Source organism: Colossoma macropomum, unplaced genomic scaffold (genome assembly GCF_904425465.1).
Source record: "Colossoma macropomum unplaced genomic scaffold, Colossoma_macropomum, whole genome shotgun sequence".
In the NCBI taxonomy this organism is placed as follows: domain Eukaryota; kingdom Metazoa; phylum Chordata; class Actinopteri; order Characiformes; family Serrasalmidae; genus Colossoma; species Colossoma macropomum.
Genome location: NW_023494790.1, coordinates 39,779,701 through 39,805,604, shown reverse-complemented (window position 1 = coordinate 39,805,604; position 25,904 = coordinate 39,779,701). Strand labels below are relative to the sequence as shown.

At 41.4% G+C, this 25,904-nt stretch overlaps 1 protein-coding gene across 2 annotated transcripts; it reads left to right on the top strand.

Moving 5' to 3' along the window:
* col1a1b (collagen, type I, alpha 1b) lies at positions 1–25,904 on the top strand. 2 transcript variants are annotated; one of them, XM_036573374.1, is made up of 51 exons: positions 1–221; positions 1,186–1,374; positions 1,797–1,819; positions 2,027–2,068; positions 2,834–2,926; positions 4,177–4,242; positions 5,207–5,251; positions 5,564–5,617; positions 5,894–5,947; positions 6,380–6,433; positions 7,211–7,264; positions 7,359–7,412; positions 7,567–7,611; positions 7,996–8,049; positions 8,741–8,785; positions 8,955–9,008; positions 9,264–9,362; positions 10,065–10,109; positions 10,288–10,386; positions 11,254–11,307; positions 11,414–11,521; positions 12,417–12,470; positions 12,604–12,702; positions 12,797–12,850; positions 13,113–13,211; positions 13,847–13,900; positions 14,014–14,067; positions 14,172–14,225; positions 14,335–14,388; positions 14,584–14,628; positions 14,740–14,838; positions 15,199–15,306; positions 16,016–16,123; positions 16,244–16,297; positions 17,896–17,949; positions 18,136–18,243; positions 19,011–19,064; positions 19,263–19,316; positions 19,450–19,611; positions 19,715–19,822; positions 20,429–20,536; positions 20,679–20,732; positions 20,903–21,010; positions 21,932–21,985; positions 22,080–22,187; positions 22,335–22,388; positions 22,566–22,673; positions 22,762–23,038; positions 23,219–23,409; positions 23,511–23,753; positions 24,401–25,904. In XM_036573374.1, exons 1-51 carry the CDS (start codon positions 140–142, stop codon positions 24,545–24,547), a joined length of 4,341 nt encoding a protein of 1,446 aa, XP_036429267.1. In that variant the 5' UTR covers positions 1–139; the 3' UTR covers positions 24,548–25,904. The 2 variants fall into 2 exon arrangements, with proteins under 2 accessions (XP_036429267.1, XP_036429268.1); XM_036573375.1 differs by lacking the exons at positions 18,136–18,243; positions 19,011–19,064.

Sequence of the window (25,904 nt, the reverse complement as noted above, 5' to 3'; positions counted from 1 at the left end):
TGTTTAGGCAGTAGGGACGTATCCGCTCGGGTCTGGATCGGAGTTGACATACACACACAGGCCGGACCCAGCGTGCATGAGTGGAGCTAAAAGCAGGCTGTCCCTTCCCTCAAAGAGTCTACATGTCTAACTTTTAGACATGTTCAGCTTTGTGGATATTCGGTTAGGGCTGCTGCTCGCAGCCACAGCCCTTCTGGTCAGAGGACAAGGCGAGGAGGATAGTGAGTATCACTTTTTGTGTGTTTGAGTTTTGTTTTTGTGCGTTTTTTTTTGGAAAGATTGTCCGTTCCACCTTAAATCAAGGTGGAACATACAATTCGAATAAGAAGAAGCACAAGTTTTTTGTCCTTTTTAATTTTGCAAATCCTTTGTGCTTCTCTCTAAACTTATAAAAAAAAGTTGGAAAACTTACTAAGAAAAAGAAAAAACAGCTTCTCCTCACGTTTCACTGAAGCGCATCTGCTTGTACTGACATGTTCGCGTGTTCGCGATTTGGCCTCGAATTTAAAAAGCTATTTCTTGTGGGAATAAAATAAAAATAAAAGAAACGTATCAGCAAATCTTTCTCAAGTGAAGAGTTACGGATGGAAAAGTGAAATAAATTCATCAGATGTGCAAAATCTGCAGAGCTTCTGCTTTAACTTGGTGCAAAAGTGATTATTGCTTAAAACAGCAAATAAAACTACGAAACAACGTTCAATGTAAAACGCGCTGATTAGTAAGTTTAATTCGATGATGTAGTGAGGGCGTGAGTTTGGGTGCGCTTTTGCGATACACTGGCGGCATCTGCTGGTGGAGTCGTGTATTGCAAGGCACTGAACTCTAGGCCCAACCCCAAAATTAAAACACGCCCATTCGAATTTGATTCAGCCTTTTTTTAAACCATTTTAACCCACTGAGAACCAACAAGGCAACGTTTAAGCATTTAATAACACTTCAGTCTAGTTCAATAAAGACCATAGTTTAAATTGGGCTGCACTACTGTAAACATGTAAAGTAAACATGCACTGAGTTGCAAATGCCTGCATCTGTATTACAGCTTATTCAGAGGCATAAAAAGTGTAGAGACACTTACAGACAACCTGATGAGTTGGTCTTGTGGATCCTCATTTCAAATGGCTGTAGAAAATGTTGAGGAACTTAATGACTGACACCTTCTCCCCGCTTTTAATTCTCTCCCCACAGCCCTGTTCGGTAGCTGTACGCTAGAAGGCCAGTCCTACAACGACAAGGATGTATGGAAACCTGAGCCATGCCGGATTTGTGTCTGCGACAGCGGAACGGTTCTGTGCGACGAGGTGATCTGCGAGGACACGTCCGACTGCGCCGATCCAATCATTCCCGAAGGAGAATGCTGCCCTATTTGCCCCGAGGGTACTACTGCCTATCACCACTCTTACACCTGCTGCCCCGCGGCCGTGCTAGCTTTTATGTTGCCCTCTAGCTGCCTTTGTCACCTGGTCTGCTTGGGAAATATCAGATGAAGCGGGGTGGTCTCCTCCACTGGTCGTCCTGTTGGAGGCACACTCAGTTGGGAGGGCGCTGTTGCGCAGTTGGATCTATTGGGATCGAGCAGATTTCCAGCCCACACTGGATTGACGTTCAGTTTTGGACGGGCCCATCGGTGCTGCTTTTTGTGTGGCTTTGTTTTTTTCCCGTTGGCCCCAGAGAGCGCTTCGTCTGATATCTTAAGCAGTCACAGCATGAAAGCCTTTGTTTAGACTTGCTTCTGTTGCTTGATTTCACACAAACTGTATTTACAAAGCTCTAATTTTCGTTTTCTTTTGGTTTTGTAGACAGCCCAGTAGATGGACCTGAGGTTAGTAGGCTTACATCTGTGTCATACTTTGCTTATACAGTCTATGTACAGAATATGCAAAAAATGGACTCAATCTCAATTATACAATTTAACCAAAATGGAGTTGGCCTGTTTCAAAAGCACAAGTTCAAGAAAACCAAATTATTCTTCTTAGTTGGCACATATATATTGAGGTATGACGATATGAACCCGTGTTTATAATTTTAGGGTCCTGGAACTCCTGGCGATCCTGGTCCCAAGGGTGACCCGGTGAGTGACGTTTTGCTTCTTTTAAGCTGCTGTTTTTGCTGATATTTAAGCTGCCCATCTGAATTTGATTAGCAGGGCTGATGTAGATGTTTTACTTACCGGCTAGTTTAGGCTAATTGAGTTGAACATCTTTGGGTCTGAGAGACCATTAGTTCCTTCATGTTAAGTATACATGAGTGTAAATATATTGATTATAAGTAAATATGAGTATAGCTGTAGTCCATTAACCTGTGGTTTGTTTTTGTGTGGTTAAAACCACAGACATGTTTGGTGTAATATAGTGAATGCAGATGCTGTAGGATACCTAATGAAGTTAAACAGCAGCTATTGTTGCTTAGACAGTGAGGTCATATGGTTGTTATGGATACGGAAGTTGTACAGTTAGCCTGTTGACCTCATGATCCTACTGACCTTTGACCTCTGGCATGTGAATTATGAGGCCTTTTGAGTCATTATATTATCATTATTATTGTTTGATATAGTCTGCTATTGTCTGCTGTAACTCATGTACTTTTGCTATATTTTAAATGGCCATAATTGCAGATTTAATTTATTAATTAATTGAATTTATGAACATGATCACATGTTGGAATACTCACCCTCCACTCCAGCCTCCACATAGAATTGTTATTTTATGTACAAAAAGCTTTGTTTACATATTACATTGTTTTAATTGTCTTTTTCACTTAAATCCCATGCCATATTGACGACTCACCAAAAGTCTTGTTCGTTGTGTCTCATATCCATTTGCGGTTGCTTTGGCAGGGTCCTGAAGGTCCTCCTGGTAACGATGGCATTCCCGGAGAACCCGGACTTCCTGGCCCTCCCGGCCCCCCTGGACCCCCTGGTCTTGGCGGAGTGAGTAAACGAACTGGCTTTTTGTCGGATTTGCCACGTTGCACTTTAACAAGCACATCAATGAAGTGAACTCCCCACTCTTAAAACAAAGGTGTCAGAGAGCGTTCTATGTTCCGTAGGAGAACCATTTTTCGTTTCCTTAAGAACCTTTCAGTTGAGATTTTTTTTAAAGAACTTTCTGTAGGGAACCAAAAGTGATCATTCTGTGGCTTCTCTACGATGAACTGCACACACTGAACTGTTGTGAGGTCAGTAGGCGCAACAAAAGCCTTTAGGGGTGTATCAATACACAAAATTAATTATTCCGTTTGATGCTATATAGTGGTCTTGATTTGGTATATTTTTCAATGCAGGATAAGGAGTGGTTGAAAATGTGCCATGTATATATATATATATATATATTACTAATATGTGACTGTTTCCATTATTAGTTTATTATAGCACTTAATAGCATCAAGGTACATTAATTATTTGGAATTCAATACAATATGTTATGTTGAACTGTTATGTTCCTGCTATTGACCTACACAACTTCAGTCAGATGCAGCGTCTGAGTGGCCCCAGACTGGACAGCAAGCAAAAACAATAGTGACCAGCTTTATGTGGTTGATGTGCACATGTGAATAGAACTCATCAGTAAAAATCAGTATAAATTCCTGACATATACTTTAAAATGGATCTGAATGCCAGTGTATTGTTATTCAGTGTTATAGTCTGAACATAATAATGGTATAAGCTGAAAGCTTCATAGCAGTTGTATAGATAAAAACTCTGGAAACCCAGGCAGGATATTGTTTACAATTTAGATGCCAAAATTTTTTCACTTTTTTTTAAATCTTTGGATTATTAGAAGTTATTGAAGCAGAATATTTCTGTCATAGAATCTGCCAGGGCAGAATAAGAATCAGTAAGAAGTACACTGTGTTTACAGTCACATTTCCCTTTGAAATCAGCACTGGTAAAGTGGACAGCGCTTTTGACCCTTCTTTTCAGAGCCAATGAATGCTACAGTGGGTTGATTATGAGTTAGACGGCTATAAAATGTGCATATGGAGTCAAAAACAAGTTACGAATAGGGGAAACAATATATGGACCTGTTATGACTTGATATACCTAAATAATATTAACTGACTGTCTATGTGAAAAACCCAGGAAGATATCAGTAACATGTGCAGTAGACTCTTCTGTGAGCATACATAACTCTATAGTTAGAGCAGTAGAAACATCTAACCTGACTTATTTTCTTTCAGGGTTTCTTGCCCCAGATCTCTTATGGCAGTGAGAAGTCCAGCGGCCCAGCTGTCCCAGGACCACCAGTAAGACGTCATTCACTTTCACTGTTTTGCCCTCCATAATTGCCCCTCATTTCTCTTCTGGCCTAGAAACACCTCAGCATTCAGACTGATCTCAAAACATCTCAACATTCAGGCTGATCCTAAAACACCTCAACGTTCAGGCAGATCTGAAAACATCTCAACGTTCAGGCAGATCTGAAAACATCTTAACATTCAGGCTGATCTCAAAACACCTCAACATTCAGGCTGATTATCAAAACGTTCAGGCTGATCTCAAAACACCTCAACATTCAGGCTGATTATCAAAACGTTCAGGCTGATCCCAAAACACCTCAACATTCAGGCTGATTATCAAAACGTTCAGGCTGATCCCAAAACACCTCAACATTCAGGCTGATCTCAAAACATCTCACTATTCAGGTTGATCCCAAAACATTCAGGCTGATCTCAAAACATCTCACCATTCAGGCTGATCTCAAAACATCTCACCATTTAGGTTGATCCCAAAACATATCAAAATTCAGGCTGATCTCAAAACATTCAGGCTGATCTCAAAACATCTCAACATTCAGGCTGATCTCAAAACATCTCACCATTCAGGCTGATCTCAAAACGTCTCACCATTGAGGCTGATCTCAAAATATCTCAATTTTCAGGCTGATCTCAAAACATCTCAACATTCAAGCTGATCTCAAAACATCTCACCATTCAGGCAGATCTCAAAACATCTCACCATTGAGGCTGATCTCAAAATATCTCAACATTCAGGCTGATCTCAAACCATTTATCATTCAGGCTGATCTCACATGACCTCAATATTCAGACTGCTCTGAAAATGCTTCTACATTCAAGCCATTCTCAAAACATCTCAGCAGCAATACTATAAAACACATCTACATTGGTTTTCTGCGTTGTAACATTTTCAGCATGGCTTGTCAAAATGACCCACAGTAGCTAATTGCTTCTCTCTGTGTTTTTCCCATAGGGCCCAATGGGTCCCCGCGGACCTCCTGGATCTTCAGGTTCTCCTGTAAGTTTTCACACTTTCTGTGGGGCACCTATACAGTTATAGTTAACCTGTGTTTTAGTGTCTGGAACTTTTTGTCATTGTACTGCTGGTGCCGTGGCTGTATATTGCCATGTGGTCACCATGTTTCTTTACCCAGTTTTCCCCAAGTTTATTCATTGCCACTGCTCACCATGTGTTAAGACATTGATAACAGATAATTATTTATAATATTAAAGTTCACAGTCATACTGGATAATGACCACTGTTTTAAAAGGTATTTTCAGTTTAGAGACCAAAGTTAGTGACCGTTCTGTCTTTCTTTTTCTCTCTCAGGGCCCTCAAGGATTCACTGGCCCCCCTGGCGAGCCTGGTGAGCCTGGTGCCCCTGTGAGTATTTCCTTTCTGTGACACTCAGTGACTCAGTGTTTTTATGCCTTGTTATGACGTGATATCTATACATGACAATATAATGTCCCAAATGTTTACATATATGTTAGTATCTATATGTAGTACTATATCCCATATATATATATATCTGTGATTCTTAGAAAGCAAAAAAGTTTTTCTCTGTTTTTCAACATTTATAGCAAATTACAACATAATAACATAATTAAAAAGTATCACAACAAATCACTCACCCTTGCTTGTTCTGATTATCTACAGGGTCCTATGGGTTCTCGTGGCCCCCCTGGTCCTCCAGGAAAGAACGGAGATGATGTAAGTCCAGGCCATCTCATACTTTCTAGCTGCTGTACTGTTTAATGAGTTAGACCAGTCCTCGCTGTTAGGTTGTGAGAGCTGTGCCATAGTTTAATTAAGTAGTAGTTTTAACTCTAAGATCACTAAAGTTATTTTTGACTGTTTGATTACATTAAATAAATATTTGCATGTAATTACATTTACATTTGATTTCAAACAATGATAAAAAAAAACGGGGCAAACATGTAAAGGATGGATTACATTTTTAGAATTTGCACTTTCCACACGGTTTTTCCATTTGTTTCTGTGAGCTAAGAGTGATAAGATTGCAGCATGCTTTCGTTAGCGCTAGTGAGAGCTAAACCTGTAATATAGTGCATTGTATCCATTCAACTATGCGTGTATGTCTCAGCATTTACCCTTGTTAACCTCTGTCACTTCTCTTTATAGGGTGAGGCTGGCAAAGCTGGTCGCCCTGGTGAGCGTGGACCCGCTGGCCCTCAGGTCTGTAGTCCTGCTTGAGTTTCTTCTCACCCTCATATTGGAGTCCTACAACATCACAAATACAGGGAATATACAATCTATACAGTCAATACAATCAAAATAATCAGGACAGTCAGTACATTCAATTCAACAAGTACAGTCACTGCAGCCAATATAGTCAGTACACCAAATATAGTCAGTCCAGTCAATGTAGACATTATAGTAAATATTGTAAATATAGTCAATATAGTCAATGGAATCAATGCAGTCAATACAGTAAATGCAATCAGTAGAGGCAATACAGTCAATAAAGGCAATACAGTCCTTACAGTGAATATAGTCAACACAGTCAATACAGTTAGAGCAGTCAAAATAGACATTATAGTAAATATTGTAAATACAGTCAGCATAATCAATGCAGTCAATAGAGCAAATACAGTCAGTGTAGTTAATATGTTCAGTACAGGGACTCAGTATTATCATCAATACAGGGGATACAGTGAACACAGCAGTGCATCCAACCATAAAGGCAGCATGGAGCTTCTTTTATACGGTAGCACACAGAAAACCCCAATTCCACACACTGATCCGTTTTACTGACCACTGTGGGCATGTATGCTCACCAGCTTCTGTGGAGGTGGATTTTAATCACTTAAAAGAGACTCAAAGTCTCTGAAAGTACTGCAGATGATACATTAGGTTTGATAGGGCTAACTTAGTAGGGCAGCACCACTGCCCTTTACTGAAACGGAAAAAACCCTCAGCTTCCATTAAACCGTTCTGTCTTGTCTCTTATAGGGAGCTCGTGGATTCCCAGGAACCCCCGGACTGCCCGGCATCAAGGGACACAGAGTGAGTACCTCAGCATGTGAAGTCATAACCATTTCTTTCTTGACCTTTGACCTCTTGGTAACCTCTGGCTTTCTCATTGATCTCTGTCTTTTAGGGTTTCCCTGGTCTAGATGGATCCAAGGGTGATGCTGGACCTGCTGGACCTAAGGTATGGTTCTCGGTCTCGTGCATTCACTTGTTTATTTTTCCCTTGTCTTTAGATGCCCAGCTAACTCAGTATTGTGAATATTTTATCTTACATGGACTCAGCTGTAAAAATAGAGGTTTGAATTGAAGTGAACTGTGTTGTTGTTGGTGTGCAGGGAGAGGCTGGTGTATCTGGTGAGAACGGCGTTCCTGGAGCTATGGTTAGTCCCTCCATTCATCTTTTTAAGACACCAAATTGATCTATGAGGTCACTGTCTTTGGGAAACACTGATAAAGTAGCATAAGATTAGTGTCGTCATGATTAAACTCGATTGATGGTTTAAAAAAATTATTAAAATTTACCTTTTCAATGCATCAGCAGTGATGTGGTGGAGATTTGTGTTGTGATAATGTGTATTATTAAGAAACAGAGCCTTATGGACATTTATATGCATTTCTTATTACACAGTATTTATATATTAGTTTTCTTAAAGGCTCTTTTTCCACTCTTATTCCTAATATAATCAATAGTGAAGAGTCACTTTCTTACAGTGAACTTTTATATGAGTGCCTCAACTCTTCTTATCCTTTTCTCCTTCCTTCAGGGCCCTCGCGGTCTGCCTGGTGAGAGAGGACGCCCTGGACCTTCTGGCCCTGCTGTAAGTTCCCTGACCTCTACTTTGGCCACTCTAGCAATAGCAGGCCCTTTTGTAGCATGTGAACTGACCAGTGAGCAATAAATTGCACTGTTCTGCCTTCAAGCCTCTTTAAATTTGGCAAAATAATGCTGTACTATGGCATTTTATTTGTACACTAGATGAACAGTAACAAACGTGGTCAGCCTTCCACTGCTATATGGATCATAAGACAGTAGATGATCACAATACATATTCACATGTATCGTAACCCCAGAAAATCCTGTTGTTACTGCACAATTTAATGTCATACTTCATACGGCATGTGAACTGTTTTACTGTATAATGAAGGGTCAGCTCAATGCTGCAGTAATGGTAGTAATAAGGCAGCTAATTATGAAAAATAGCATGCATGTATTATGAAAAATACATATTGTTTTATGTTATATCAAACTAAATATAATATGTACTAGTGCATAAGATAAGTGATCTTATATCCTGTACTGGAATATGAACTCTGCTGGGGCAAATTTATTGACGTATTTAGATAAATATTCTGATTTTTTCAAAACATTCGAAAACTTTTTGTATTCTCATACTCATATACTCATATACTCATATTTGTATGAGCACAATGGCTAAATTAGGCCTCAAGGAAGATGATTGGTTTCTGCCATTCATTCTTCTGCATGTAACAAATGTATGTTTTCTACAGGGTGCTCGTGGTAACGATGGCAACTCTGGACCTGCTGGACCTCCCGTAAGTATATTCCGCAGTCTATTTGCATTCAGTTCACTGGAACACCTGTGTGCTAAAACATTAACGTAACCACTGTAATCAATTTTACTCACATATTGAACATTTGAGATTGAGATGTAAGTTTTATGTTTGTATATCTGATTCTCTCTAATTTATTCATCTGCTTTAGGGACCCACTGGCCCTGCTGGTCCTCCTGGATTCCCTGGTGGTGCTGGAGCTAAGGTAGATTTCATTAGCGTGTATACACACAACTCTGTGTTCTGTAGTGTTCCTTTAATTTTGTAGTTCGTTACAAAAGCATTTAAACTCCTCATTATGCTTGTTTCCTGTAGTTTCTTTAGCTGTGAGTTTTAGCCTCTTTTTTAGCTGCTAGTATTTATTAACATTATGCAAGAATTCATTGTTTCTGTGGTAACACGTACAGCCCACTACTGTGACCCTCATAACCCTGATGGCTCACCTCTTGCCCCTCTTTAGGGAGAGACTGGCCCCGCTGGAGGCCGTGGCTCAGAGGGACCTCAGGGAGCCCGTGGAGAGCCCGGTAACCCTGGACCTGCTGGAGCTTCTGGCCCTGCTGTGAGTCTATGATCTGCAGACATGAATTGCAGTATGTTACATGTATTTGTACAGAAAATGTAAAAGTTACAACAGTCATATGCACTGCCCTTTGCAAAAACCAGGCCTACAAAACGGGAGGAACACCTGCCAAAAGCCCAGCCTTTGGCAGTAAAGTCAGAGGTCATGCATGCATCGTGTGATGTCGGTCATACTGCATACTTTAGTGTTTGAGACACATACCAAGTCATTCAGAGTGAAACGTTTAATTGTAGAGAATCAGATGTCTTTACAGTGGTGGTGATAGGAACCAGAGGTTGCCATGTCTACAACACAAATAAAGACATTTTATTCATAACCATTTCATGTAGTAACTTTCTTTGAGGGAGCTTTTAGAGGTGGACGTCTGGTTCCTATCACCACCACTGTGAATCACTATTCTGATTCTAGAACAGAGCGTTTCACACCAAACCACTCTGAACGACTCTGTTTACAACTTAACCATGTAAGATGGTGAAAATTTTTAAACTTCTCCTTTAATTCCCATAAGAAAAGAAAAGCTGTCTCCAGAATGTTATTGTAAAGCAGAGCTGTAGGATTTGTAACTAGTTCTTGTCGCCTGGTTACCAAAATGAGGCGTATTACCAAATGACAAATCTTGTTCTTAAGACTGTTAAATCTTTTTGGACTCTGGACTCACCTCTCACTTACTCTGTTTCCCAGGGTGCACCTGGTGCTGACGGTTCTCCTGGAGCCAAGGGATCCCCTGTAAGTAGATTTGTTTACGCATTTAATAACTTTTTTAAAGCCTAATTGGAGCATTTTCATCATATGTTCATGAACTTTGAACGTTGGGTGTCTTCCTGTGTAAAGCACTTGCTGCACAGAGGTTTGCTAAAACTAACAGTGCTGTGTAAGTTATGAATATTATTGTTATTATGTGTAGGGTGCTGCTGGTATTGCTGGTGCTCCCGGTTTCCCTGGTGCTCGTGGACCTGCCGGAGCTACTGGGCCTGGAGGCGCCCCTGGACCCAAGGGTAACACTGTACGTACACTGCTGCTTCCATCCACATACAGCACATCATGTAGGTCCCCAAAAATGTGTACCTGAGACCAAGCTACAACCGAAATGAGACATAGGGCACACATATAAAGGGGCACTTTCACCCTAAATAAAAATGTGACCATCACTACGTATGTTGCTGAGATGCCTACAGGACATCTCACAGCAATGCTGTGGTAGTCTAGAGTGAGATTTCCTGGTTTAAAGACATGGAAAACCACATTCTGATGTATCTTGAAGGTGTAAGTAAATTATGAACTCCAAAGTGCTTTGGGGTGTTTTTTTAATGAATTATTGTAATTGTTTTGCTTTAGATCAGTGGCTAGTTTTCAGGATTTGTTGAGCGCCATAGGGATTTCCAATGACTGTATCATGTATTTGCATAATGCATGCTGGGTTTTGTAGTCAGAGAAGTTTGATGGATGAAAACAAGCAAATGACAGTGTCAAACCGATGAGGCTGAGGGATACAGAATACTACACAACATGACAAATAACATATTAAATGATGGTTTTTAGGTTTGAATGCCTCTTTAATATGCCTTTATATATTTTTATATACAAAAGTTAGGTGACAACGTGTGATGCGAATCAGATACATATGTTTTGTGGCTTATATGAAACCATAAAAAAAAACATAAAAAATATCCTCAAACCCAAAAACATTAACATGTATTTGTCTTTAAGCAAATTGGCTCGTTTATGTTAGTGCCTTTCTAGAGACATACATAGAATCACATTGAGAGATTTGTTTATAGTTGCATCCTGTAATGTGTAATAATTGATTTGCATCTGATTTCACATTGGAACCTGAAAATGTTCTGATCCTCCTTTATTTTGATGATCACAGGGTGATGCTGGACCCCAGGGACCCAGAGGAGAGCCCGGTCCTAAGGGAGAGCCTGTGAGTATACCTTTTAAGCAATTTTTTTGTAAACTTTGTTGACGTTTGTAGTCGGAACGGTGACTGACTCTCTCTCTCTCTCTTTCCCTGCCTTTCTCATGTACAGGGCCCCGCTGGACCTCAGGGTCTTGCTGGACCTGCTGGTGAGGAGGGCAAGAGAGGCGCTCGTGGTGAGCCTGGCGGTGCTGGACCTGTTGGACCCCCTGGAGCTCGTGTAGGTTTTAGATGCCCATAAAAACTCTGACTCTCTGTCCGCCGCACACAAACTCCTGATCTCCTGCCAGCAATTATAATTAGGACACCATGAAAAATGTAGGCGGGTGCCGAATCGCAGTGGTTAGCTAAACCCAATGACAGGGCAGCCTTTCGCATAAGAAACAGCAACAGGCACATGATCTTCAAAGCACTTACTGTGTATTAAGTATTCATAAATTGCATTTACTGAAGTTTAAATATACAGAAATTGGGCTTTTTAAAGTGTACATATTCCTTAATTGCACACATTGAAGTTTAAATATCTTTAAATGGTACTTAATGTGGTATTCCAGTTCATCAATATGCAAAGAAAATATACTTCCACTTACATATTTCAAAATATGTCAAGTTCTGACATAGATGTACACTATAACATTCATTTAGTGCATGTATATACATATCACATATATGTACATATATTGGCAAATAGTTAAATATTCTGGAATGACACATTTAAATATATGTAGCACATAATTTTATAAATAAATGCACGTGTTTCAATATAGCAAATATATATACTATTTTTGCTTCCATTTGGGGAAACATCTATAAATTGCACTTATAAACGTTTAAATATTCATTGCTGGCCCAAATGAACCAGGGTGCTAAAATTATCAGGCCAACTTTATTATAAAAACATCTGGTAGACCTTCCATATTATTCATTTTCAACAGAAAATTCTGATCACATTTAATAAATTAAGCAAAATCGCTTCACCAGACACTTTAACTGCCTCCTATTAATTTAGACTCATTTGATTCCTACTGGTGTACATATGTATTACACTGTACGTGATATTCAGTTTGAGCTTTTTCCTCTTTCTTATGTATTTTCATGTCCGTCTTTTCATACAGGGTGCCCCCGGCAACCGTGGTTTCCCTGGTACCGATGGTGCTCCAGGCCCCAAGGCAAGTCGCTCAGTTCCCTTTGCTTGTCGAGCAGGTAGCCCTTGTTTATGGAGCTGTCCGTGGTGCTGGGCAGATCTATAGAGCTTTGGAGATGTTTCTCTGTCTAAACAATCTGTCCATGTCTGCGCTGTAGGGTGCCCCTGGTGAGCGCGGAGCCAACGGACCTGCTGGAGCTCAGGGAGCCACCGGAGAGCCCGGTCGCCCTGGAGAGCCTGGATTGCCCGGATCTAAGGTCAGATATGTGTTTTTTTTCCTTTTATCTTGATGATTTCTGCCATGTGGCTCTTTTTTCTAGGCTTACCTGTTCCTCTGTGACTGTCCTTTAGGGTGTGACTGGTGCCCCTGGTTCTCCTGGACCTGATGGCAAAGCTGGACCTTCTGTAAGCAAAATTTAAAATGTTATGACAGCACAGCAACATTAGAACTTCGGTATACTTCAATATAATTGATGTTTTTTAAAAAACATACAGCAGTTTAATACTGGAATGAAGCATTAGCTACAATAAATAACACTGAAGCTTCAAACTTTCTACATTAGAAGAATATATATAGTACATAAATCTCTCAGAGATATAATACATGACAATTTTAGTATAATTCAGTGGATACTTACTGTTGGATCTGCTTCCTGCTCTTCTACAGGGCACTCCTGGTCAGGATGGTCCTGCTGGACCCCAAGGTCCTGCCGGATCTCGTGGTGCACCCGGAGTGATGGGATTCCCCGGACCTAAGGGAGCTGATGTAAGGAATGCTAACACATCTACATTCACATTTTCATTTTACAGCATTTAGCAGAGGGACTTGAAGAAGTTTACTCAGAAAACATATCCTTAAGCTAGTGCAGATAAGCTGGAGATACCATCAAGATAAGGCACCTTCTGACCCACTGCTAATACTTCCATTCCTTTTCTGCGTTCATTTTAAGAGCTATTAAAGGGCCTGTATCATGGAAAACCCAAAAGAGGTTGATGAAGTATGAGAAATATGCAACTAAGCCTATTTTAAATTGTTTTTGTGATGTCATACATCCACCTATTCAGCCTACAGCAGTCTAGCCTCACTCATTCACACTAAAGATAAAGGTTTCAGTATTACAGCTGCTTTTTTGAATGAGGCAGCCAATCAGAACAGGACTAATTTGCATGTATCATATTTAAGGGCACAGTAAGGCATAAAGAGAGGTTGGAAAAATGGTCATGGCTGTTTTTGTCCTAAATGGGTCTGTAAAAAATAAATAATAAGCTATAAAAATGTAGAATATGAACGCTTTAATATTCGGAAACACTGCTGTCGATCAATAGGGCCCAAAAAGGCAATGCTGGAGTCCGACATCACCTGAAAAGACCTCACATGTTCTCTCCCTCTCTATCTTGTAGGGTGAGAGCGGTAAGCCTGGCGAGAGAGGCATTGCTGGACCTCCTGGCGCTGTTGTACGTACCTGCTCTACTCTTTTCTCTTAAGAAAAGAATCATTTGCTTTAATTTCCCATATAACCCAGTGTAGAAGGCTTGATTGTGTTTTCTTGATCATATTTACATGTTAGGGTGCCCCCGGTAAAGACGGTGATGTTGGCGCTCCTGGCTCTCCTGGACCTGCTGTACGTTTCCACCATTTTTGAAGACAAACCGACATTTATTGTACATAATACATTATTGTACAAACCCCAGTGCTCTGTTCTAAAGCTTATCCTCTCTATAACAGGGACCTACTGGTGAGAAGGGTGAGCAGGGAAGTGCCGGACCATCTGGATTCCAGGTACATGTTCACCTGCACACCCAAACGAGCTGACGTCTTAAACAAAACACTCAGTTTAAGAGCAGAAAGGTCAACAGTTAGTCACTGTCTCGCCTTTTTTCTTGGACAGGGTCTGCCTGGACCTCAGGGTGCTACTGGTGAGGCTGGCAAGCCTGGTGACCAGGTAGGTGCTATCAAATGACCAAATGTGTTCAATGTTTAGAATATTCTGTAAGAAAATATAATATCTCGGCTATTCAAATGGAAAAAAAACAGAAGCACTAATGCACTAATGGAATGTTTTTCTTAGAAACCATTTAGGAACCTTCATTTGTAAGAATGCTGCTCATTGCTCACTGCTGTCTGTGTCTCTAAACAGGGTCTGCCCGGTGAGGGTGGTCCTCTTGGAGCTCCTGGTGCCAGAGTGAGTATCTCTGTGGTTCCTCTCTGTTCCACTTCTGGTCTACTTCTTTCACAAGCTTTTTCCCAGTGTATAGATGAAGTCTCCTAATAATGAATATTCTCCTTCTTCCAGGGTGATAGAGGTCTCCCCGGTGAGCGTGGTGCCCCAGGCCCAGCTGGACCTACTGGCCCTCGCGGTTCTCCTGGACCTGCTGGTAACGATGGTGCTAGGGTGAGTTTTCCATGGGTTATTCAAAATAACAATCATTTTATTTAATTATTTTATTTTATATGGTACATGCGCCTTCATACCACTGTGTTTTTCAATAGTGAAATAATACATATAAATATGTATTAATAATACATACACATATGTAGAAATGTAGTCCAGCACTAGGCTTAATCCCTGTCCAATCAATAAAATATTAAATACAATTAAGAAAATGTAATAAAATAAAATAAATAAGATGGATAAAATACAAAGAAAAAATTTAAGAAGTGCAAAAGTTTGTCTGAAGCTTCATATCGATTCATGAGAAATCTGAATACCTGGATCACGGATGCGTGAACGTGTGTGTTTGTGTGTGTTTAGGGAGATGCTGGTGCTGCTGGAGCTCCTGGTGCTGTGGGTCCTGGTGGTATGCAGGGAATGCCCGGAGAGCGTGGTGCTTCTGGACTGTCAGGAGCAAGAGGAGACAGAGTGAGTGCCTACGTACTGACCACACCAGACACACCATGAGAAATCCAGAATCTCATCTGAGGTGCTGGATGTACCTGCTGAAATGCTCAGTCGGCTGGATTTTATACTTTAAGCCTGATCTTTAGCTAAAAGGGCTTCTCAGGTGGTAATAGAGATTTTTTCAAACTTACTTCTGTTTGCACACAGCTGTCCATGACCTCTGTTGTGTGCGTGTTCATGTTTTTGATTTGTTTCTAAAATCTGATAGACGTTACGTTACTATATAAGATAATTACACAGCTACCTTAACACTACAGCTCACCCAACTCAAACTTACTGTCAGGTGTTCTTTTACTCCTGCATCTCGGTCACATAGACAGTGTAGAATAAAAAACATTTTTGCCTAAAATAGCCATCAGTAAATGCCTCCAGACATTCCTTATGAGCTCCCACTTATGGATGGCTGTGGCATCTCTGGGGTTCAAACAACAGCCTCCTGATGCTGGGGTGAACGCTTAGACAGCCGCACCACTTGGAGTCCCTCAAATTACTTAGATGTCTCTTTTATTATGGTTTAGCTTCCAGTGTCCATAAAGGAGATCAATAAAACGCTGTAGAGACAATCAATCAGTCAAGTAATCAATCAATGTGTCTTTAAGTGTTGGGATTAGGTGAAGAGGTGTTGTTATGTGATGATGTACTGTTTACTAATTTGGTCTTTGCTCAATAGGGTGATGCTGGACCTAAAGGCCCTGATGGTGCTCCTGGTAAGGATGGTGTCCGTGGTCCTGCCGGACCTATCGGAGCCGCTGGACCCTCTGGTGCCCCTGGTGACAAGGTTAGGAAAACTGCATTGTTTTTACAGTAAAGAGCTTGTGACCTCCTTTAAACAAACCTGAAAGCCTGCATTGCAATTACAAAACACATCTCATGCCTTACACCTCCTCTTCTCCTGTAGGGAGAGCCTGGTGGCCCTGGACCTTCAGGAGTAACCGGACCTCGTGGTTCCCCTGTGAGTAACTCAGCACAAAGCAAACAAAAATAACTCCAATCAAAGACAAGTGCAATACAAAAGCAGCGCACAGCAGAAACGTATGAGCTCAAAATGATCCGGTGACCCAGTATATCATCTGAAAACTGTGTTCTGAACAGAAACTACTGCACTGGGACCGGTTATGACTGTGACCTGGTTACTGTCACCAGACCCAAAGCAGCATATCACTGCTGTCAGCTCACTTTATCAGTGTAAAAGCTGACGCGCTTCACATTGTGAGAATATTTCATGAGAAATAGACCAAAATTACTCAGAAAACCTCTTTAAATTAATATTCAGTGCCATTCAAAGGTTTGTAGTCAAGGATTGCAGTAATGTGAAAGCAGGTGGAAGATAAATGGAATGTTCTAGTTTTCTACTATAATCACCAATAATTAGTCAGAAGCTGCAAAAATAAATAAATAAATAAATAAAGGAGTAATAGATGTGTCCAGGATGTCTGTAATGCCTTGTATTTCAAAAGTAGCAGTCTCATCTCGAGGCAGATACACACAAACATTATCTAAGCCGCTCATCCTCCTGGGTCGCGGGGGGGGTCGAGGCAGATAGCGTGCCGGAAATTCCACTTACATTACAGTATAATAATTAACCTTTAATAACTTCTTGTTGTTGCCAGAATACTTAGAAATACTAAGTACATCAACAGTAACACTGAACATACTCATAGTTGGTTGTATTTAAATCTGCATTATTTAAGTTTTACTTGTATAATGAAATGAGAAAAATTATTATTATAAAAAGCGACTCCATACTCGGTTCTGTTACGACACCAACTACTTGCGGAGAACAGAACGAAACCAAAATGCATAGCACAAACAAAATAATGCAACAATTAGACATGTCAACTAACCTGGCATAGCAATATAACCTATAACTTCTATATAAAAAATGCAACATGATGCATGATGACATGAATCAAATACTTCCAAATAGATTCATGTAGAGTCTTATGCAAACGTTTGTGCACAGGCTAACATTTGCATTTATTTTCAGAATCAGGATATGATTTATTGGCCAAGTATGTTGCCGTTGGCATCTCTGTAGTATTAAATGCAATACACAGACTTTGTACTTACAATTTACAAACACAATGTACATATTATTTACAGACAGAAAAATACACAGTGTACAGGCAACGTAAGATTATATAGGAATAAGCAATATATATCAGTGTGTGTGGCAGTGCAAACAACAGTGATTTACATCACGTATGGGAATGAAATTGCGGTGTACAGTGGTACAGATGTGAAGCAGGGTATAAAAACAATCTGGAGAAGACAGGAGTAGCTATGGCCCAGCAGAGGATACCACTGGTCAGCTGCTTATGAGGGTGATGGCCTGAGGAAAGAAGCTGCTCCTGTGTTTGGCAGTCTTAGTGTACAGGGATCTGTAGCACCTACTGAAGGAGTTGACTCTCATGCCCAAACATTTGCACCATATAAGACTGTATATGTACCTGTTTTTAAACCTGTTTATCTATTACAAGATCTTTCAATTGATCCGAGTGTTGCGTGTATAATTTGCTGACTGTGTCGTTTTCTCTCTGACCCACCCAGGGCGAGCGTGGTGAGGTTGGTCCTCCTGGACCTGCTGGATTCGCTGGACCTCCTGTGAGTACTGCAGACAGTATAAGCCAGTTAAATTAATTCTGTGCTTTATTAGCGCTGACATGTTTAGCCACAGTACTTTCAGAACATCACTGAAACATAAGAAAAGAATAAAAAAGAATAAATAAATATATGGAACACTGGGAATCTACGAATGTTCGAGTTCAAACGTATTTTTTTCTGATTTAGGGTGCAGCTGGTCAGCCTGGAGCTAAGGGTGAGACCGGAGACACTGGACCCAAGGGTGATGCTGGTGCTCCTGGACCTGCTGGACCTATTGGCGGTCCTGGACCTCAGGTACTGAGCCTGGAGCTCTTCTGTGACCAATAAAGGTTCAAAAACTTTACAGGCACTGTTCTTTAAAGGAATAATAGCAGCTGTTTCAACATCTGTCAAGGCAGATGGGACTGGATTCTAACATTAATTAATCCAGTTAAACTGTAGTGTAGTTGTGATATGATAATAGATGATTTATCATGATCACATGATAAATCTCATGGTCAGTATTGAGTATTGTTCCGGAATAAATTATTAGGTAGACACATACATACAAACACATAAATATTATCACATGTTGTGTGGAATATATATATATATATATATATATCATGTAAATGAAGGAATGTCCAGAATGATGAACAGAGATATAGAAGATTCTGAAATGACCGACAACATTGAGAATTAAGTTATAATATCAGTAACATCCAGAATTCATCTTATTCCATCGTGGAGATCAAACCTCAAGGCAGAGAACTCAACAATTGATTATGTAAAGAGACGATTACAGAATATTGTTTATCATTTTATTCACGTATTGTTCACAGAATTCCTTAAACATCTTGAAATAACTGGGTGAATAGTTTGATATATTTAAATCCTCACTGTATAAGAATAACTCTTGTCATTAGCTATTATTGATATGGCTAGTGATTCCAAATGGTAGTGTAGATAGGTAGATAGTTATATAGATGTAATAAATAGTGCTGTATATCTCTCTGTGTATATATATATATTTCTCCAGACTGATATGTATTCAAACAAATGCTTCTCTTGTCTTCACCCAGGGACCTTCTGGTGCTGCTGGATCCAAAGGTGCTCGTGGTGGTGCTGGACCTCCTGTAAGGACCTTCTTCTTTTGACCTCTCACTTGTATTCTTGGTGCATTTTGAAACTAAATTTGCTTTTATAACCAATTTTTTATGTTTTTATACCGAAGCTTAAGTGATATTATGGTTGTCTAAATGAGGAACATTCAGAGTCTATTATTTGATGCTAAAAAAAAGTCTAAATAATTGTTTATCTTTATTTTTGAACAGGGTGCTGCTGGTTTCCCTGGTGCTGCTGGTAGAGTTGGACCTCCCGGCCCTGCTGTAAGTTGACATAGCATTGTCACCTGTGTAGTTATACCTGTAGTCCATTGCTAACTGCCTTTATTATTGTTATTACAGTATTTATTAGTTGGAGAGTATACATTTATACAGTTGCATCTTCTCTGCCTCTCAGGGCGTTTCTGGACCCCCTGGTCCCACTGGCCCTGCTGGCAAAGAGGGACAAAGAGGAGCTCGTGGTGAGAAGGGAGTGCCTGGACGTCCCGGTGAGGTCGGAGCTGCTGGACCCCCAGGACCCCCTGGAGAGAGAGGTTCAACTGGTGCTGACGGTGTCCCTGTAAGTAGCTGGTCCAAAAGTGCTCCCTGACCATCTGCACATTCATCTGCATCTCAGCTGGAACCTTTTCGGCTTTCGTAATGGTGTGGTTTCTCCTGTCTAGGGCCCTGCTGGTATTGCTGGACCTTCTGGAGTGACTGGAGCTAATGGTATTGTGGGTCTGCCTGGACAGAGAGGAGAGAGAGGATTCCCAGGTCTTCCAGGACCATCTGTGAGTCCACCTTTTTTCTGCTAGAGTAACAGAAAATCTCACATCACTCATAGGCCGGCACAATATGGACAAAAATCCACATTGAGATGATATCGCTGTATATTGAGATTGAAATATCTTTTACAGTATGTTAGAACGAATATTCATGACAATAAATATATTTGATGGAGATCATTTTCATTTATTCTTTCAGGAGCTAATGCTGCTAATAACCATTTAAAGCCAGTAAGGGCCAGTTAGCATCACGTAAATATCTCAAGCTGATTGGCCTTAACTGTATTGGTTGTAGCCTTATTTGCATTTTTTCTGAAAAAAGAAACAAAGAATCTCATTTAGATCTCAGATTTGGTCAGGATGCTCATTGTTAGAGGGCTCATTTGCATAGATATCAGTGTTGCAAACAATCAGTGTCGCCATAGCAGTTAGCAAAACAACAAAGCCTTAAAAACAACTTATTTCCTGAAGTTGACTGAATACCATTGTTCCTGGATTTCACCCACTTACATGGCTTGCTTTTGTTTAATACGTGTAAGAAATGATAAGAAATGACATTAATGAAACTGGTTTGTTTTGGTAAAACTGTGATCTTTTTCACTCTCTACTCAGGGAGAGCCAGGAAAGCAGGGAACTTCTGGACCTGTTGGTGAGCGTGGACCTCCTGGCCCAATGGGACCCCCTGGTCTGAGTGGAGCTCCTGGTGAGGCTGGTCGTGAGGTGAGGAAATCATGTAAACATAGTGTGTATTATTAATGGCAGATATTCTTTCTTTTACCTGATCTCTAACTGACGCACCTGTATTATATGGCCAGTTATCAAAGACAGTGCGCTTCATGCTTTTTCCTGTGTCTCTCTGCAGGGTAGCACTGGTCACGATGGTGCACCTGGTCGTGATGGCGCTCCTGGACCCAAGGTAATCTACACTCTCTTCATAGTTTTAGCATCTGGTGTACTTTTAAACCTACTTTGCATCTGTTGGTGGAATACCTGCATGAATATTCTTAAAAGTGCTTTGAAAATAACTGGAATCACGACATTCTCCAATCTCAATACTGTATTCTTGCATATCTTTGTCTACCAAAGGGAGACCGTGGTGAGGCTGGACATGCTGGCGCTCCTGGAGCTCCCGGACCCCCTGGACCTCCTGGCTCCGTTGGTCCATCTGGAAAGAATGGAGATCGTGGAGAGGCTGTGAGTTGCAAGAGGCTAAAGCTTGATTCATTTTTTCTATTGTCAGAACGGGAATATGCAGTCAGGGTTGACGATATGGCAATAATGTAACATCACGATCCTTCATGGTGTCACAGCATTTACCTTTTTTTGTTTGCAAACAAGATTTTTCTTATTCAGTGTGCTGAACTATTGAAGAAGAAACAGGAGGACAAATAAGTGAATGGAATAAAATAATGGCATAATGGACCGATATCCAATCAGAGTTAGTTTCTATGCAGTTTACACAGTAAACTGGTTGTTATCATTTACAGGCTCTCTAGAAGTACATGCCGTGTCTGAAATGGTCCCCTAATCACTACACCATTCATTTGAAAATCTGCATTACTATACGGAACAGAATTGGTGATGGTAGTAAACGATTTCGGACACTATATCATATGGGTCAGTCCATCTTAATAGAGCTCTGAATAGAGTGCCGCCATTGTAGCTGGGCTCGCTAATCCTCCTCAGAGAAGTTGCACGTGAATCTTCAAACCAAACAACGCAGTGCATTATGGGTAACCCCTATCCGCTAGGGTACATCGGTTGTACACTACTGGATCTTCTGCACTGTGTTTTCAGACACCACTGCAAAATGGTAGAACCCTAAAATATTGCACTATACGCTGAACAGGACAGTTTCGGATGCAGCTACAGTCTTTGTTACGATCCTTGCAGCTCTTCAGTGATCTAGAAGTACTGACCATATGAATCACATACTTAGTATCATGTATCATGATGCAGTGAATCACAAAACATTTAAATTTTCGTCGTATTGCCGGTCGTTGACTTGTGTGATAGAACCTCTTTGGCCTTTTTGAATGTTATTGATTTATTTTGGTCTATGGAATGCTCATGTCACTCTCCCTTCTCTGTCTCTTTCTTTCTTTCTCTCTCTAGGGTCCCGCTGGTCCTGCTGGTCCCGCTGGTCCTGCTGGTGCTCGTGGTGCTCTTGTATGTGCCATCAAACCCATTTGTTCTTATTTTGAATCAAGAAATGACTCTACTAGTCAGCCATCATACTGAACCTCCTTATCTGTCTGTGTAGGGCCCTGCTGGACCTCGTGGAGACAGGGGTGAGGCTGGAGAGACTGGAGAGAGAGGCATGAAGGGACACCGTGGTCTCAGTGGCATGCCTGGACTGCCCGGACCTCCTGTGAGTAAACACATGAAGTAGAGAGGCTAATAATGTCTACAGAGGCATTGTAGGATTGTAGGCTTCATCCTAAAGCCATACCATTAGTAAGATGTACACTGCTATCTGAGTTACTTTTTCATAAATATGCTTTTTTTGTACTTGTAGGGCCCCCCTGGTGAGCACGGACCTGCTGGACCCACCGGCCCTGCTGGACCTCGTGTAAGCAATTGAGGTCTAATCTCTAAGGAACTGAAAGGGGCTGACATACAGGCCCTTAGAGTTTAAGGGGCTAATTTAGACAGACATTGTGCTGCAGTACTAAAATAGGATGCAAATTCCTGCCATAATTACTTATCAGTTACATGATCATGCACCTGGTTCTGCCTGTTGCTGTAGGGACCTTCTGGCTCCAGTGGCCCCCCTGGTAAGGATGGCGTGAGTGGTCTGCCTGGACCTGTTGGACCCCCTGGACCTCGTGGTCGTGCTGGAGAGATGGGACCTGCTGTAAGCATCATAAACCCTTCACCCAATCAATCCTTCCATCTTGTCCATTTATTCAAACTCTCTTGACCCACCTTCCCCTCTTTTCCAGGGTTCTCCTGGTCTTCCCGGACCTCCTGGACCTCCCGGACCTCCTGGTGTCGGCGAGCCCTTCCCACTGGTCCCCCAGCAGGAGAAGGCACCCGATCCCCTGCGTGGTGGCTACAGAGCCGACGATGCCAGCGTGCGCGACCGCGACGCAGAGGTGGACACCACCCTCAAGTCCCTCAGCCAGAAGATCGAGAACATCCGCAGCCCCGAGGGAACCCAGAAGAACCCAGCTCGCATGTGCCGCGACCTCAAGATGTGCCACTCCGAGTGGAAGAGCGGTCAGTTAAAAATTCATGTTTAGCTTTGCTTCAATTTCTGGATCAAGCTTTCCTTTAAAAACTAGTTTCTTGACGTGGATCCCAGAGTTATGTACCTAAATAATCGATCTATAGACCTATGAAGCACTGTCAACTCACTCCTCTCCACACTTTTGTCCCCCGTCCTGTTTGTTCCTAAAGGCTCCTACTACGTGGACCCCAACCAGGGCTCTCCTCTGGACGCCATCAAGGTCTTCTGCAACATGGAGACTGGTGAGACCTGCCTCTACCCATCCCGTGGCAGCGTTCCTCTGAAGAACTGGTACCTGAGCAAGAACGCCCGCGAGAAGAAGCACGTCTGGTTCGGAGAGTCCATGTCCGAGGGCTTCCAGGTAGGACCAGGAGAAGTTGCTCCGAAAGCCAGTTTTGAATGAGATCCCATTCTTCAAGTGAAAAAGAGCACATTTCCCCATGTTCTTCTCTCTCTCCACAGTTCCAGTATGGCAGCGAGGGCTCTGATCCCGAGGACGTGAACATCCAGATGACCTTCATGCGCCTGATGGCCAACAAGGCCTCTCAGAACATCACCTACCACTGCAAGAACAGCATCGCCTACATGGACCAGGCCTCCGGCAACCTGAAGAAGGCTCTGCTCCTGCAGGGCTCCAACGACGTGGAGATCAGGGCCGAGGGCAACAGCCGCTCCACATACACAGTCAGCGAGGATGGCTGCACGGTGAGCCTTTGGCCTTTTGCTCTGTCATGTAGTTTATAGTTTATACCATTTACACTGTACCCAGCTACAACTCCTCAGCTTTTTTTGCACTGGCGCAACAAAGCTGGTGCAGTTAACAAGTAACAGGAGCTTGAAGTGCCTGTCTAAATCATCATACACTGCTCTCAAAGCATGTGGAGCTCTTCAGTGATCTCTAATAGACTTGATTATGTGTTTTCTGACATGGTAAAATGGGTATGCAGTTAACTGGTGGGACAGAAGCTTAGCCTTGCAGCTCCAGTACAATAATAAGTAGATTTTCATTTTAAGCTCTCTCACTCAGTTCTGTTACATATTTCATCACATGTGCTGAGATATACTTGCTTTGTTTCGTTTGGTACTGAAGTGTCTTGGAGCAACTGCTGATCTATGACATTCTCGTTTTTGATTCTAATTAATACAACTGTACAAATATGGCAAATATAAATATGTCTCTACCTTAAAACTTTACCTCAGTCTACCTATTAGTATATAGGACATGTATAGTATATATATCCCTGTCATTATTATATATCGTATCTTTAACAATATAAATTATTGAACGTTTTGACTGTTATAAAGTGCTGCCTGCAAATTTACTGATTTCCTTCCGTCTTTTCTCCACACAGTCACACACTGGCACTTGGGGCAAGACAGTCATCAGCTACCAGACAGCGAAAACAACTCGTCTTCCCATCATTGACATCGCTCCTATGGACATTGGTGCTCCCGATCAGGAATTCGGCGTAGAAGTTGGCCCAGTCTGCTTCTTGTAAAAAAAAAAAAAGAGAGAAATCTGGACATTAAAAATGTTGTTTTATTTCTAAAGGTCATCTCCGAGTCTTTTTCTATGCATTAAAACCCCCCAAAAACTCTCATTCGGCTGCAATCGGTCCACATGCTTACACTTGCATCCGTGAGGACGGTGCTTGCTTGTGATCTCGAGAGACATTCTGCTTTTTTTTGAGAAACGTTTTTTTTCTGAGGACCACTATGCCAACCAGCGTCAACATCATGGACACTTTAGGGAGAATCTTTTGGCAACAAGAAAATAATATATGTGCTTGAAAAGTGTAAAATCACACCCCCTCCTCAAAAGTGAGAACACAACCCGAAAGGTAATGACAATACAGGTGAATTTTTTGCCTTTTTTTTTTACCACTGCAGAAGGACAATGACAAAACCTACGCTAAGTGCTAATGTACCATTCTCTGGTGTTGAATAAATCTGAAAAACGACAGTCAAGTGTCTTGTTTTTTAGCCAAAAAGGGAAAAGAAATGTCACCATCTGTCCCCATCGTGTCACACAGGCTACAGAAACAAGGGAAAAACTCGTAATGGCTACCTCAGAACAACCAAAGATCACCCAAATTACCTGAGGGTTTTGGGGGGGGACACTTACTACGCCACAAGTACTAGCTAACTAGCTGATTAGCTAGCTAACTAGTTAACTAAAACACAAGTAACAGTCAGAAAAAGGTGCTACTTTCCTCTGCAGGTCCTGTCTGTGGTGTATATTGTGTTTGACAAAACTCCTCTTGCTCATTTTATATTTTTTTTACTGTCACTTGTGCTTTCAGGACCTGTTTTGGTGCTAAATGTCAACACGATGTCTTGTTGTCAATGTGATGCCATTTTTCCTCCCATTAAAGTGTCGGCTGAAGGAAACAAAAAAAGGCTGAATGCGACGTTTACTAAAGATTTGCACTTAATCTGACGTGAGTTAAGTAAGTGGACAGATTGCCGGTTCTTTTTTCCAAACCCCGTCCCTTCCCCCCCCGTTCCCCACCCCCAGCCCCCATAGTCTTTATTTGTGTCTGCGCACGGACCCCCCGACTGTTTCATTCCTTCCACTCGAACCGCAATGCACACCTCCTTTCATTTTTCCTTTTATTTTATTTTTTGTTTTGTTTTTGTTTTGTTTTCATGTGTTTCTAATAAAAGGTTTCTAAGAAAAAAAAATGAAATGAGGCGGCACAAAGAGAGAGAGACAAAAAAAAACAAAACCAAACCACAAACAAGACACTTTAATGGTTCCAACGAGAGGATCTGTACTTATTTTGTACATGTATAATATTTCGAGATGTTTTTAATTATTTTGGATGCTGAAATAAAGCATGTTTTAAGTGGTCA